We start from the raw sequence: 14978 nt of genomic DNA on the forward strand, positions 1-14978 counted from the left end.
CCGAAAGGTCTGTTTAATATTTGTTTATAGAAAAAATGCATAGCATATGATGATGCATTTGATATTCATTTTTCTTTCATTGCGTTTTTATAGTAAAAATGAAGATGGGACTATGTTGCTGGATAACACACAAACTTTAGCTGTACCTCTAAAATATGAGATTGAATTAAATGCTCATGGGTAAGTCAGCTATTGCTATACCTGCGCATCCATAAAGCTGTTGTCTTGTTACTATTCTAAATGCCCAAAGCTTTTACGCAGAACTGCGATGTAGCTGAAAAGTCCTGGGAATGAGACGGCACAGCTGTCCTGGGGTCTGACCCATACACTTCCTAAGATCTTGTTTCCAGTGCTCTGAGATGAGACCAATGATATCTGTGGTGCTTTGAACTTGTCCCTTAACAGACTAATACTTTTTAAGAACTGGGATATTTTTTATAGAAAGAGGTATTTAATAAGAGCACAGCATATCTGAGATGCCTTGCTTAACATGAACCAAATTCTGCGTTCGTTGTGGGACGTTCATGGAGCATAGTTTTGGGTGAGGATTTACAACTTTCTCCGATTCATCTGCCTTTTTAAGAGGAAAGAGTACAAAGGTAGAGGACTTCTACTCAGTACGCCTAGATTTACTTAAACACAGACTTGGGTATTTTCTTAGAATCAATCTTACTAGAGATAGCATGGAACAGAAAGTTATGCTAATGATATATGGCAATTCTATTAATTAACCACTTCTAAACCATTGTAGGTTTGTATCACCAGCTTCATTTGTTTATGGAACAAATGAGAAAGATTCACCAGTTACGTGTATGAAGGAGAGTATCAACTTCACTTTCCATGTAAGAGTTTTTCTTTGTAAACCCTGTTATCCTTGTTTAGAAGGTTAATGCTTAGATTTCCAGTGTATCTAATGACAGTCTGCGCAGTCAATAAGGGAACTTTTTAAGAGTACAAGAGCATGGTAAGCAACTTTTGTGCATTAGCGATGGGAAGTGGCTGTTAATTCCTCTTTGAACACTTTTTTTGGCCTGAACAATCTTTCACTGAATGGTCAGAGAAAAAATACTTGGCACAAGCAGGACTGAGAGTGGTAGCACAGTTCTGACTTGCCACTTCTTCCATTAAGAAACACTTTAAAAGGAATTATCTTATGGTGAGCAAAAGGAACTAGGAGCTCTTTATAAGAGGATCTATAGGTATCAGATTTGTCTCCAATGCATTAAAAGCAGGAGTTAGACATTAATCTCTCCTAGTCCCTTTTGCATATTCGGGAAGGCAGGCTGTATGACCTCAGGGTAGTCATCACAGATTAGTGCTACTTATTCATCAGGTTCAGAGAAGTGAAGGGTTTGGTAAACCTACAGAATGAATTAAGCAACTCATCTCTTTAAATGTCACAACTCCTAGCAGAATCTGCTTTTGTGACAGGGTAACAATGCAGGTGCCACCCCGTTCTGTGAAGTTTTATGGGGGTTTTTGGGGGTTGGCTTTGGGGGTTTTTTTGTTTGTTACTTGAATAGCTACCATGAATTAAAGCTTTAAATGTGTAACATTTTTCCCCACAAGGTTATCAGTGCAGGACCAAGCATGGCTCCAAATACAAACTTAGAGATAATGATACCTAATGCTTTTCCGCCCGACGACTCCAAATTATTCAACATATTGGATATCAAGGTAAGCACAGGTTACTTCATATAATTTTATTAGCTGTACAAATTCTATGAAAAAGAGAAGCAGAGCATAGCAGAACTAGGTACTAAGTATGTATTTGATTTCTATCCATTTCTTTCAGTCATACCTAATACCTTAGGTCCTTATTAGAGTCCCCCTGAATTCAGTGAATCCATCTGTGCAAAGCTTGATCCTTGGCCTGCAGCTGTATTTGTCAATTCTTTCCTGCTGTTAAGGAGTAGAATACACTGTATTAAAACAAATCAAAGAACTTCTGCAGTGGGTAACTCTTTAAAGAATCCAGTCCATCAGTCTTAATTATTTCATATCGAACAGAATATTCATGGTTATGTAGAATATATAGTATACAGTCTTCTCCTTTGTAGAACATTAATACTCATAAGAATCAGCTAAAATAGGGTGCAAGAGATTCCTTATGTCTACAATATGTCTAAATATGCCTACCGTAGTTGACTCAAATGAGCACAAAAACCTCAAGTCCCTTTCTGGTTCAGTCATATCTACTTCCTAAACCGTTGTGTGTAACTCAGTGTACACAGAAACACACAAGCTTGTGAGCTGTGGGGAAGCAGAGTGAACAAGAATAGGATGATCTTCAGCCCATGGGTTTTAGAATGCTGAAAGTAAAAGTTACATTCCTTTTGAGGTTTTTGCCTTTCAGAAATCTGTATTCTGATTATCTGATGTTTAATTTAATTCTAACAGTGCATAATTATGTTACTTTTATTTCCAGACAACAGTTGGACAGTGCTCCTATAATCAATATCCCAGAAACTGTAGTGCAGCAGAAAAAAATGAAAACATATTAAAGGATCTTGTCACTTTCTTTTCAAAGCCTGCTAAGAGACAAATGGTAAGGTCTGTCTTTTGGCATCAGTGGGAAATAAATGACTGTATGAAGAAGCTGTAAGACAACTGTATATCTTACATGATGAGGTCACCAGAGCAGTCTTCCCAGGATTAGTGGTGTGACCTGTGATAAGTTCAGCATAGCCATAAGTGACTTCAGTGAAAGAGGTGAGAACTGAGATGAGGAAGTAGATTAATGACATGTCACTGCAGTCAGTGTGGATGACAGTCACCTACAAAGAACTGCAGAATGGTTATGTAACAGTCAGTGGGCAAACAGAACGGCAGATGAAATCCAGTAACAAATCCAAAATGATGCATGTGGGAAAAACAGTCTTAATTTTAATTACATGAAGTATGCAGATCAAATATTCATTGTCTTTTCCACATCAAAAAAGTGCCATCAAATGTAACTAATAAGAGCGAGGTTCAAAAAAAAACCAACAACCCCAAAAGTAGTACTCGTGGTGGAATTTCTTACTGAAGGGTTATGAACGCTAAAAATAAATTAATTCCAAGGGAGACCATACAAGTTAATGGGACTGAAAGTTATTAAGAATAACAAAATATAGGGGAATGATTTTTGGCTCAGGAACTTCTTATTAAAAATATTTGGGAGGCTGAGAGAATATCGTACATGCCTGGCCTGTTCAAGCTCATCCCTCTGCACCTGCTAATGGACCCTGCTGGAGATGAGATACTTGGCTACGTAGTCCAAACCAGAATTGCTGTTCTAGTGTTACATTTTTGAGGGTTTGTTCTCATAGAAATCAGTGTCCTGCAACTTGTGTTTGATAAAGTACAATTTTGTTTAATACTTTCATCTTAAAAGAAGCTGGATGTTTTAAAAATATGTTAATTCAGGACTGTAAGTAAGCAAATTACAAGGATCATCAACCAATGATTGAGAGAAAGCCTGCACTAGAATGTCACATCAGAACTCAGGCATTGCTGTCTTGGACAAAGAATATAATCGTGTACAGGCTTGCTTTTTTGTCTTCTCCAAAGTTGAGTGAAATGGTGCTAGCTGGCAGTGTACAAGTGTAAGGATCGATCAATTATGCTGTTTATACTGGATATCATATAGTCATTGTCATTTACCATTCTTGATAAAAGCTAATTTGAAACAGTGTAAAAAAGCCATATAACCAAATCATGACAATTGTTACTTTTCAGTCTAAAAAAATTTGAATTTTTAAGGAAAATGACCTGTTGTCTTCTATAACAATTAGGTTGGTCCCTTGTACTGTTCCTTTAGCACCTATGGATTGGCAGTGATGGATGACAACCTAGAGTTACACCCTGACTTTTCAGGAAAAAAACACAGATCTTTTTGTTTTACTATGTTCCTGAGTGTCTTTAATACTAAGATGATAAAGTCGATAAACCTAAGTTTTAATCTTTCCCTCCCTTCTGCAGTACTGCATGAAAAATGACAGCCTTTGCTTGCAAATACATTGCAAGCTTGGAAACCTTGAAAGTGGAAAAGAAGCAACCGTTCAGTTGCATCTGGAGGCTACTCCTTCACTTTTAGAAATGGTAACACGTGAATTTTTCATACTTGAGGGGAATATTTCAAGACATATTTGCAGTATTCTCTGCATATAAATTCTGAGTAGTAATATATTTTTGCAAACAATGTGATTAAATCCAAATCTTTTTAGGTGTTACCTGTTTTTTGTTTTCAATGCTAAGTCTCAAGGTGATATATGAAAAATTAAAGCCACTGAAAAATACGTATTTTAGATTATCACTTTATTTTATAGTATGTGTTGCTTTGACTGTTCTGGTTGGGTTATGTAGGATTGGGATTTAATTTCAACTCATAATTGTACTTTTCTAAGAAAAGCAGCATGGATGTGGACTTAAGTAAAATCCAACTGGGCTTCATTCCAGCTTCTGGTACTAATTTGTTTTGTGATCAGAAAAAGGCACCATTGTGTGTTTGTGTGAGATTCTGTTTCTGTGAGCAGCTGTGTTACCATTTTTGCTGGGTAGGAATTAATGTGTTGAAGTTATTTTTTTAAAAGATAGACTTTTTTTTTAATCAGGATGATGCATCAGTATTGAAGTTTGAAGTAAGAGCAACAGCCTCACCAGAAAAAAATGCAAAAGTTATTGAACTACATAAGGACAAGCAAGTTGCATATGTAAGAATTCTCTTAATGAATTTTTGATAAACTTGTTAAAGTAGAAAAACCAACAGCAATTAAAATTGTGGAATTCTATACATATCTATGCACAGGCAATGAATATGATCTTAATTACTTAAGAATGTAATTAATTTTCCTAGTTTGTTTCAGTATCTTTTAGGGGGAAAAAAATCAGTTAGCACTAAACACTTATTTTCTGCTTTCTAGGTCTATTTGGAAGGAGTGCACCACCAAAAGCCAAAATACCGCGTTACTGTGCTAATTATTGGAATAGGCTTAATAGTTGGTGTTACCTTGTTTTTGCTTCTTTCATTTATATTATGGAAGGTAGGTTTTCAGTATTTCTCAATTGTTCTCAAGTCAGAAATTCACACTGTTGGTGGATCTTTGGATCTTTTAATGCAGATTAAAACATAAATAATACTTTATTATTATCTGTCCTTTCTAAAGAAACATAATTCCTCCTGTAACTTGGGGTTTTTCTCCCTTTTCCTTCATTTTATCTTCTGCACATTCTACATCTTCTGTTACTCAACACCACAAACCCCTTCCCATGTTTGATATGGCATCTCATGCTTGCAAATGATTTACATAATTTAATGATATCAAATGGATCATTTTTGTGGGATGGTGCTCCACATTTAATGTCGCTTGACACCTGATGACTAATAGGCTACAACATAGTTTCATTCCAGAATAAAATGTTTAAGATTTTAAACTGCAACATAAATGCTAAAAAAATCCTGTGCATAAGTAAAAAAAGAAAACTATGAAGGATGCACCTCCTCTGACAAGCAATTAAGAGACTGTTAACTTCTTTACCTACATGCAGACTTTCTCCATCCAGCCTTTTTCCCAGGGAAGTGTAGAAATGAAACAAGTTTCACAGGAAAGTTTTATTACCATTTCACAATGTAAAAAATACTGGATTCTGTGGGCTTTTACAGTTCACAAGCCCACATGTGCTTACTCCTTGCAGGAGAGTATTAGCCTCCCAAAAAGTAAAAGAAAAAGCAAACCCACTTTTTTGATTGATGAGTAACACTTGATTACTTGGTATGACAAAGCAATGGCAAATACCATTGTTCATAAGCACCACAGACATGCGTTTTATTTTAGTTTATCTTTTATGGTTTAGATTTGATAACAAAAATTTGCTGACAACAGATTCCAAAATTGTGTATTTCAGATTGGCTTTTTCAAAAGGCAATACAAACCAGTCCCTCAAGACAAGAACAAAAGAGACAGCTGGAGTTTTACAAATGGGAACAAAGATGAGTAAGATGGCAAATAAACGTTTGGTTTTAAAACGAAGAATTTAATATTCAGGTTCATTCATGGGAGATAGATCAGCGACAAGAAAACCGGTCTTGAGCTTGCTCACTCTTTCAAAATGGGCTTTATTTCCTTGAACTGTAGGGCGGACTACACCTTAGAGTACTGTTGTTTTTCTAATATGAAAATGGTAAAACAGTTTGTTTTGAAGTCTCTCAGTAATATTTGAAATGCTATATATCTGGTTTCAAACAGACAGAAGAACACTAAAGATCAAGAGAAGAAGAATTACTTACCAGAAAGAAGAATTTCTAGAAAGTAATAATGTTTGCCAGTCCTGGAAAGTAAGCTCTCAAACACATTAGCATGAGTTATTCTATTCATTTTCAAGTTTCAATAATTTTTGTATTAGACATTCAAGAAGAAATCCTCCCTCATCTCAACTTTGGCAGTTTTACAAAGGTAAAATTAGCTTAAACCAATAGAAGGACTGTAAGTAGAACGCACAGATGTAGAAAGCAGCTATCAGAAGCTCTCTTGGGCTTCTGAAGGTAACCTCGTAAGCTTTGGCTTCACAGGCACAGCCACAATGCAGCAGAGTCTTAGACACCCAGGCAAGCCAGAACCGGGAAGGTCAAAGGGGGATTCGGAGCAGGGAGTTCTGTGGGGTAGGCTGGAGAAGCAGCACAGAATCCTCTGGCAGCTGTAGCATGAGTGATGTGTCAGCGATCGTAATTTGTAGCCATCTTTAATGTGGTACTTGCAAGCATGACAGACTTAGTTGTTTCATCCTTTCCTCACATATTGCTGCCATGATGTTTTGGACTTCTCCAATGAAATACTTCTACCTGGCTTTTTTTAAAGCAAGTATTTATTTTTATTTATTTGAAGATTTTTCTATAGTACTTAGCATAGTATTATTTAGTACTGGCATTCTTCCAGGACTTGAAAAAAAGACTTCACGTGATGACAAAACAGAAAAACACATACCCAAAAGACTCCAAATGCCAACCTTTCTGGGCCAAATGCCACCGCTTACCTGAAAGTACTTAATGAGGAAGTCATTTGCAGAGCTAGCTTGGGTTCTTGTGGAGTTTTCAGATAAATACCACCCAAACAGGCATCCTCAGAAGCCACTGAGCAGAAAGGCAAATGACTGAATAGAAACATGGTTCAAACCACTGCTCTGCTACTACAGGAAGTTTCTTCAGCTAGATAAGTTTGCACTGCCACCTAGCTTTGGTGAAATAGTACAATCCAGGGAAGAAAGTGTTACTTTGCTTCCCAGTACAACTGGAGAATGTACAGCTTCTTCAATAACTGAATTTATTGACAGCAGTATGCAATATGGCCTTTCTTGCTGTGCCTTTGATGTCTTTCTGAACTGCAGGGAGAAATGAATGTAATATGTATATACACTTTGAATCTGCACCTCATATGGAATTAGCCTGAGACTCTGAAGTGATACAGAGTGCCTTCAACAAGTACTGTTGTTAAGTATTTGGTGCCATAAAAGCTGTATTGTCCACAGATTCTAAAGGTATTGGGGACCATTTTGTAATTTCTTTTGACTTTGATGCCAAAAATGTGGATCACTCCAAAGTAAATTTTCTCTCTAAAATCTTCTGCAAAGGACAAATGAATGTGCATATATTTTTTTTTAAAAATCAAAATAAAGTATGTGCAAGAAAATATTTCATTCTTCAAGTCAATGAAAATATACACAAAATGCTTACCTTCCAAAGGGCTTTAGTGAACTTTTGCACTTTAACCAAAATATCTTTGAACAGAAATTAGATTGATATTACAGCATATTGTGAAAAACATACCTCAAATACTGGAAAAAGTATTAACATTCTTTTTTAGTACAAACAATGCAAAGAAGTGAAACTAAAGCATTTTATTTATCTTTGAAATTGTTTACCTATATCAGTACATGTGATAATGTTGCCTTAGAAATGGTATACTTCCTATTCAGATTTTATTAAAATGTAAATTTTGGTGGCCCGTTCTTAGGATATGAAGCAAAATTCAATTAACTTTTATAAACCAGGCTGACAAAAATTGAATGTACTATGTCCTGGTGGTGGCAAGGTTGTAAAGTCCCACTCAATTTCATTTTATTAAAAAGAACCCCAACAAGTTAAGCACATGGATGCTATTTCTTCTGCAAGTTCAAGTGCTTTGTTAATTTTCAGTTATGTAATAAAAACAGTTAAATCTACAAAATGTAGCTATAATTTCCTTCTTAGAGAACTTTAAGAAGTTCAGTTTGAATTGTCTTAACATGTTAAAAATACTCAATGTGATATAGTATCAGTTATAGTAATTTAACTGGAGACTACTCACTGCGACTCAAACAGGTATAAACTGAAATGAGAGGTTCCAACAGGACATAAAGAAAAACATTTTCCTCACAAGGCCACCCAGCCATCGGACAGGGGTGCAGAGAGGTTGCGTTGTCTCCATCCTTGGAGGTTTCAAGGCTGGACTGGATGAAGCGCCGAGCAACCAGATCTGATCTCGTGGCTGGACCTGCTCCGAGCAGGAGGTTGGGCTAGGGCCCCTTCCAGCCCCAAGGATGCTGTGACTCTGATCCTGCTCTGCAGCCACTAACTCCAGTGCAAAGAGCAGAACTACCTACAAGATTCCTATAATAATTGCCCGCGAAGCAGGCATTTGATTGTCTAGGAATTTGGCCTTTACTGCTGGCCAGCTTTGAGCGCAGAAACTGCGTGACATTTTCAACAAGTAACGGCTTGTCCTTAGGAGACAAATAATCACCTGCAGTGCTTTAGGGGCAGTACTTTGTCTTGCGTATTTATTGCAGGTAAGAATTTTTAGCAAGTGGTATTTAGAATCAAATAAAATATAGTAGGTATAGATCCCATGTAAAGGCTTAGGGCCTTGATTTAACAAAATCTTAAAAGTTCTGGATTTCACATTCTACTCGACTGCTTACTGAAGAAAGAACTTAAAGCAACTCATTCTAGCTATGAGAGAATGCAGCTTTCTTACCGTTACTTGTCAGCCACCTTCCAAACGATTCATAGAGAAGCGAACAGGAAAATGTTCATTATCCTTGTAGTCCTGCAGACGGACAAACTTGTCGTTCTGCTACTTCTCATCATCTCAAAGCAAGCCAGTTTCCAGAAAGAATATAGTCTTAATTTGCTGTCTTCTCAAATAATTGTATTAAATGTTAAATAAAGTTACAAACAAAAACTCTAAACACTGATAAAAATAAGGAAATTATAAAAATTTAAGTCAACTCTATTTATCATAACTTTATTCTCAGCAACAACAAAACCTATGCTGAATATTGTTTCAGTTCTAGGATAGATAAAATATTTTTAAATACTTATTTTGTACAAAGAGTAGTCTTTAAAATACATTTCAACCAAAAAGAGCTGTATAAGACATCAGTATATTCTATATTACTGTTTGACTAGAAACAATTTGAAAGCACATACATTAAGGCAACATTAAACATGATACTAGAAATGGAAGTACTTGATTAAAAAAAAAAAAATCTGTATTTTGCACCATTCTTCAGCATAAGGTGGTACCATACCTCCACTCACCAGGTCTATTTGAAATGAGTTACCTGACAACATGGATAGCAGCAGCACACTTAAAAGTATCTCATACTGTATTTATTGCAAAAGCTAGAATAATTTTAAAGAAAAAAAAATTTTCTTCTGACAGACGCTTCTCAAACCCTAAATTTATACGAGACCAATATAATCAGTTTTCATTTTTTCTTGCTAAGCCTAACAGTTTCTTTACACTTAAATATAGCCTGATAAAAATATATAACCTGATAAGAATTTAAAACCAGAAATATTACAAACATCCCAGTTAAGCTTCTGCTACAACAACTGAGTTCAGTGAGTGAAAGACTGGGACCTTGGAAAGCTGTCCATAGAGGTGAGAAAAGGATTCTTTAAAGCAGAACTGGCAGCGTGTCCCTTCTATATGCAATTGCATGTTGCTTGGGAGCTCTCCAGGTCATCAGTGTTCACACCATAGAGATTAATAAGTTGCGGATGCACCCTGTGAAGTGAGGAAGTCAAACTTTATCAATTTCATTAACTCTTGCAATGGGGGGTGCAGGGTGTGTGTTAGAACAAATATGTATGAAGTGCTATATGGAATAAAATCAAGTTAATTACATTTTGACACTTCCTATACAGTCATCTTTAGAAGTATATATCCTATAACATGATCTGTCTTTTAACATATCGGACTGTTACTCTGAGCTCTGTGCCTTTGACTAATCCTGTGTGCATCGCAGAAGAATGAGCCATCACCCATTTAATTCCACTGATAATCCTCCATTTTCCTATGCATTCACAGTCTCTTTGATCCTACATAGGGAGACTATTCTCAAGCAGTGCTAAGTTTCCCACAATTGAACAACTACAGGTTTTCATTAAGGTTACACACACTGATTTTTTGGGAATCCTTATCCCATAAGGAGCTCCTCCCAGAGTCACAGACCTTTCTATGCTTCTGTTCTCCTCTAAGAAACAGAAGGGTAAAGTAAGAGGCAGAAAGAAGTACTGGAATGGAGCTGGAAGCTGATGAAGCAGCAGACAGGAAAGGCCAAGTGGGTCATAACAAACCTTCCAAAGATGGGCACAAGGCAACAGGGCAGAGGCTGAAACAATGCCAAAGGAGCCAGACTGTGCAGTGCACAAAAGGATTGTTCTTAGAGTATTTAAAACGCCCAGTTTTGGTGTCATCTGTGTTACATACACTTGAGATTGCAGTACTAATCTGTTACAGCTATACAGTCCATAAATGTAATACTTACCGAACATGAACTTCTGATGCTTCTTCCATTAAGTCTCCATCTATATTCCAAGGGTAATTTCCTTCCGCAGAAGCAGCATTCAAATATGTATTTTCCTTGGCATCAAGCCCACATTTAAGCCCTGGTTGTACTTTTACTTCTTGAACTGTGTAGGTCTCAACAAAGGGAAAATTGAACTAAACCAAACACAGATACATATTAAATGAAGATGAAAGATATCGGTGGTAGCTTAGCAACAAACTGGATTACTTGAAATTAAAAAGCTTGCTTTATTTTTTTTGTCTTAAGTAAGTGAGAACACTTAACTCTAGCTTTGACCACATCAGGCATTATATATTCCAGCTAGCATTTACAGATTAACAAGCTTTTATCCTAAATAGTGCCTCAGAAAAAATGGTAGTGTTCCATTTGCATTCCCGTATCGGACTTGCTCAATTTACAGGTGAGGTGGTATATATTGCACAGACCAAAATGGCACATGCTTTCAGAGTATGTGAAAATCCAAGCAGACTTCTTCCTGAGCTCTGTTCATCATTACCAGTAATCCTGTCCTAAACAAGGCTAGTTAGAATTCCAGTAAATGGTGATCTTGAGTTTAAAGGAGGGTCCACATCTCCTTGTCTAATTTCTAACTATAAAGGTACAGAGAAAAGCAAAGCCTTCCTCCAAAAGCATAACTGGAAAGCATAAACTATTTCCTAAATGCAGCTGTTAGTGCTGTCACATGGAATTGTCACCCCCCCCCAAACCCTCTGACTGTTGAACGGTTATCTAATTCAAATCTAAACCTTCTTGTAAAAGTGATTTCACATAATCCTGAAACATTTGAATGAGTACCAGTACACTTAGGCTATGCACGGGGTATTTAGGCCAGCAATAAGGCACTGTGTTTCGAGGCTTCATTTTTCTCTTCAAAGACAGAATAATGACCACAATTTTGAAATGCAGTTCTGCAAACATTCATAACTAGATGGAATGCATACCTGCTAAAAATCAATGGTCATAATCCACTGCTACCAGCATAGCATGCACTGATCTGCTGAAATTATGGACTTTACCTATTTCTTACAGAGAGTTGCATGATGCCCCCCGAGTCTGCATTCTTGATCTCTGTACTACACAAAATTTAGATACAGCATGCATTTCCTTTATTGTGATGAAAGGGTTTTACACCCGTAAAACTATGGTACAACACAAATACAATTTAAACCACAACAGATGGGCTGAAATAGGCTAATCGGTATTAGTCTAGTGATTTAAAAGAAAAAAAAATCAGATAAAAAGGGGGCTAATGTATTCTGACAGGAAGCTAAGTCTCCTTATGAGGATGCTAACATTAACTCTTGCAGTATGTCTACCTTCATGATGAACTGTTCTTTTTATAATCACCAGAAAGAAATTAACAGTACCTGATTTTTTATGCTGGTGTATCTTTTCAGATGTTTTATAAACTCTGTTCGAGAAGTATTTTGTACAACAATAAGAGCCATGCTTCCATTATTCAACCTGAAAAGCAGACCAATTTAGTTTCCACAAGAAAATTCATTAATTTGGAAGTTTAACAGGCTCTTCGAAATAGATTAATAGAATAGTCTCGATGTTTTTTTTAAACCTTTTTGCCAATCCTCCTTCCCTCCGATCAATATAAACTATACAATTGAGGTTATTTAGCATCGATATAGTTATAACACACACTGTAATAATAAAATTGTACTCCCTTATCAATATCCATAATTTATTGACCATAATACATATAATTTTAAAAAACCCTGCTTTTCTACTTAACAGATGATTTTTAAACATTGAGGATCACAAATTTATCTTTTTGCTTTTCTCTCCAGCAAAGTATAATGATTACCATAAATGTTGTGAGGCAGAGCTTTGCCAAGAAACCATTCCCATGATGCATGCAAGCACATCCCCATCACATAACCCAGTGCAGATGGGTTCCTTCATCTCCTCCGTTAACACTCATGCTGCTCTAACAAAGATCCTGATCTTGAACTATGCCGCTATTCTTTTAGCAATTCTCAGTACAGTTCTGCTTACACATTTCACAAAGCACATAAAAGTTAAAAACTGAAGGGAATTTTGTACAAGATAAACCAGTCAGATACTAGAGATTAATCAAGAAGAGACCCTGCAGTGCAGATACTCAATGGTCCTAGGTATCCAGTCACCATTGATATTCTAGCATCTTTGAGAATTTGGGTCAGCCAGTGAGCTAGTATCAATTCACAGATTCCTTAATGCAACTGTACCTTGTCGCAGAACCTAACAACCTGAATCTCAATGCAATCATGCCTAAGTCCTGTTTAAGTTATAGATACAAATCAATGTTCAAGAAGAAGATCTGAAGAACGTGACAATCACTGCTGAGACTGAATTTTATATGGAGATGATGTATTTCGTATCTTCTGAATATATATGCATACATATATATATTTATTTATTCTCCATGTATGCTTGGAAAATATGTTAAGAATGTTTAAAAAATATATTTCCAGCCTACCACCACAGATCTCTCCCCGCTCATAGTTCTCTGGCTACTGCATGACTGCATCAGGAACGTTCTCAGACGACATAGCACAATCAAGGATGATAATTTTTCCATAAGTATTAAACAAGTCACCTGGTGTAGCATTACTTTGCTGATTTAGAAAACAGTGATAGTGAAATTGAAAAAGTTGCCTCCTTATATTTGCTGCAATAAAAGGGCACAGGAGGCTACTGGGCAATACATTCGGCACTATGGCATTTTACATTCAGAGATGACTAAAAATTCTCATTAATTCTCTTGAAAGTCCAATTTGCAGCGAAATACAACACCTACGCTGTGAGAAACAAATGTCCCACATGGCTCACATAGGGCAGACAGTTAAATGTATCTTGACATGTTTCTGCGAATTTAGACTAGTATAGAGTTACAAACAGCAGTCGAAGCTTTCATTTCACTTCAAATGTCTTCACATGGCAAAAAACTCTTGGAGAAAATAGGACAGAGTGAAGAAACCTAGCTCAGTTTAGCTGATGCTTCCATAATGGGTCTTGAGTCTCTAATAATAATTAGTGCAACATTTAGATTTCCACTGTTGAAAAGCCTTACAGCCAAGATACTATACACTATGAGAAACGAAGCACCTGTCTGAAGAGTCTACTCTTTCTTACCCTACTACAGCTGACTGCACACCTAAGGTTATTTTTAAAAAGAGGGGGAAAAAAGTGTGTCCTTATATGAAAAGATAGGGGGATCTACAGAGCAACTACACTGTATGAGAAACAGGCTCCTTCAAACCTGCAATAATTGCATGGAGTTGTCATAAAATTCCCTGTCACTGAGAAACAAGTGCCAGAACAGATGGAAAGAGAAAGCAAAGCTAAAAAAGACCAATTTCTTCAATTCTTGTCAGAATCTTTCTACTGACTGGTATGTAACACGCTAAAGGCTGAACAGTAAGTTCCTGAGGGGACAGTATCAGGGCACTATCTTGAGTTGTATGAGGCTTAGCAGGACCTCTGTAGCAAAGAAAACTTCTCAATAAGAGTTTCATCAAAAACATTTGTTTCTATATTGTTTCCAAGAAGTCAAATTCTACCAGATCCACCAGTAATTTGAAGAAAAATACCTGATCAATTCTAAGGCACATCTATTTTCACTTAATAATAATCAAACTAAACAAAACAGATTCATTCCATAAACTTCCCTGAGTGTTGGGTTTTTTTAATAGACACACACACACATATATGAGTTTCTGCATTCTTTTTTGAGGGATCACGTTGTATTTCACATACAACTACAAAGTTTGTACTTGTTACTCTGCTTAATCCTCAACTGGATACATCAAGTATAAATATTTATCACCTGATAACCGTTTTGACCACAACAAAGCATGCTCTCAACAATGAGCTAAAGGCAACATGAGTCAATGTCAACAACCAGATTACATACCCATTTGTTTTCCAAAACCCTATAGGCATAAACTGTAATTCCCAAGGTCAGGAAAACAAACAAACAAAAAACCCCAATCCAACCAAACAAAAACGACAACAAAAGACAGAAGTGTGAATTTCAGTTCTTCATGACAGGAGAAAGATTCATACTTCATTTTTGCTGGCTGTAAAGCAGAAGATGAGGACCACCTTTATATTTGAAAAAAATAAAATAAAATCCAAGAAGGAAGTTTCTA

General features: G+C 36.4%; 2 protein-coding genes across 4 annotated transcripts in view; one reads left to right on the forward strand and one right to left on the reverse strand.

Moving 5' to 3' along the window:
• The window catches only part of ITGA4 (integrin subunit alpha 4), a 41441-nt gene extending 31698 nt beyond the window's left edge, over nucleotides 1-9743 (forward strand). The window contains exons 21-28 of the mRNA XM_054829901.1: nucleotides 94-180; nucleotides 752-842; nucleotides 1570-1677; nucleotides 2429-2548; nucleotides 3964-4083; nucleotides 4596-4694; nucleotides 4905-5024; nucleotides 5887-9743. Coding sequence (XP_054685876.1) covers nucleotides 94-180; nucleotides 752-842; nucleotides 1570-1677; nucleotides 2429-2548; nucleotides 3964-4083; nucleotides 4596-4694; nucleotides 4905-5024; nucleotides 5887-5979 — 838 coding nt within the window. The 3' untranslated portion in view covers nucleotides 5980-9743. The remainder of the gene's footprint in view (nucleotides 1-93; nucleotides 181-751; nucleotides 843-1569; nucleotides 1678-2428; nucleotides 2549-3963; nucleotides 4084-4595; nucleotides 4695-4904; nucleotides 5025-5886) is intronic.
• Nucleotides 9744-9890: 147 nt separating this feature from the next.
• CERKL (ceramide kinase like) overlaps nucleotides 9891-14978 on the reverse strand; it is a 55659-nt gene continuing 50571 nt past the window's right edge. For 2 of the 3 annotated variants that reach the window (XM_054829903.1, XM_054829904.1), the window contains exons 11-13: nucleotides 12201-12297; nucleotides 10792-10967; nucleotides 9891-10028 (exon numbers count right to left, since the gene is read on the reverse strand). In XM_054829903.1, coding sequence (XP_054685878.1) covers nucleotides 9947-10028; nucleotides 10792-10967; nucleotides 12201-12297 — 355 coding nt within the window. In that variant the 3' untranslated portion in view covers nucleotides 9891-9946. Of the gene's footprint in view, nucleotides 10029-10791; nucleotides 10968-12200; nucleotides 12298-13790; nucleotides 14907-14978 lie in introns of those variants that run through there. The other variant, XM_054829905.1, reaches the window with a different exon arrangement.

Source organism: Grus americana, chromosome 6 (assembly GCF_028858705.1).
Source record: "Grus americana isolate bGruAme1 chromosome 6, bGruAme1.mat, whole genome shotgun sequence".
Taxonomy (NCBI): Eukaryota; Metazoa; Chordata; class Aves; order Gruiformes; family Gruidae; genus Grus; species Grus americana.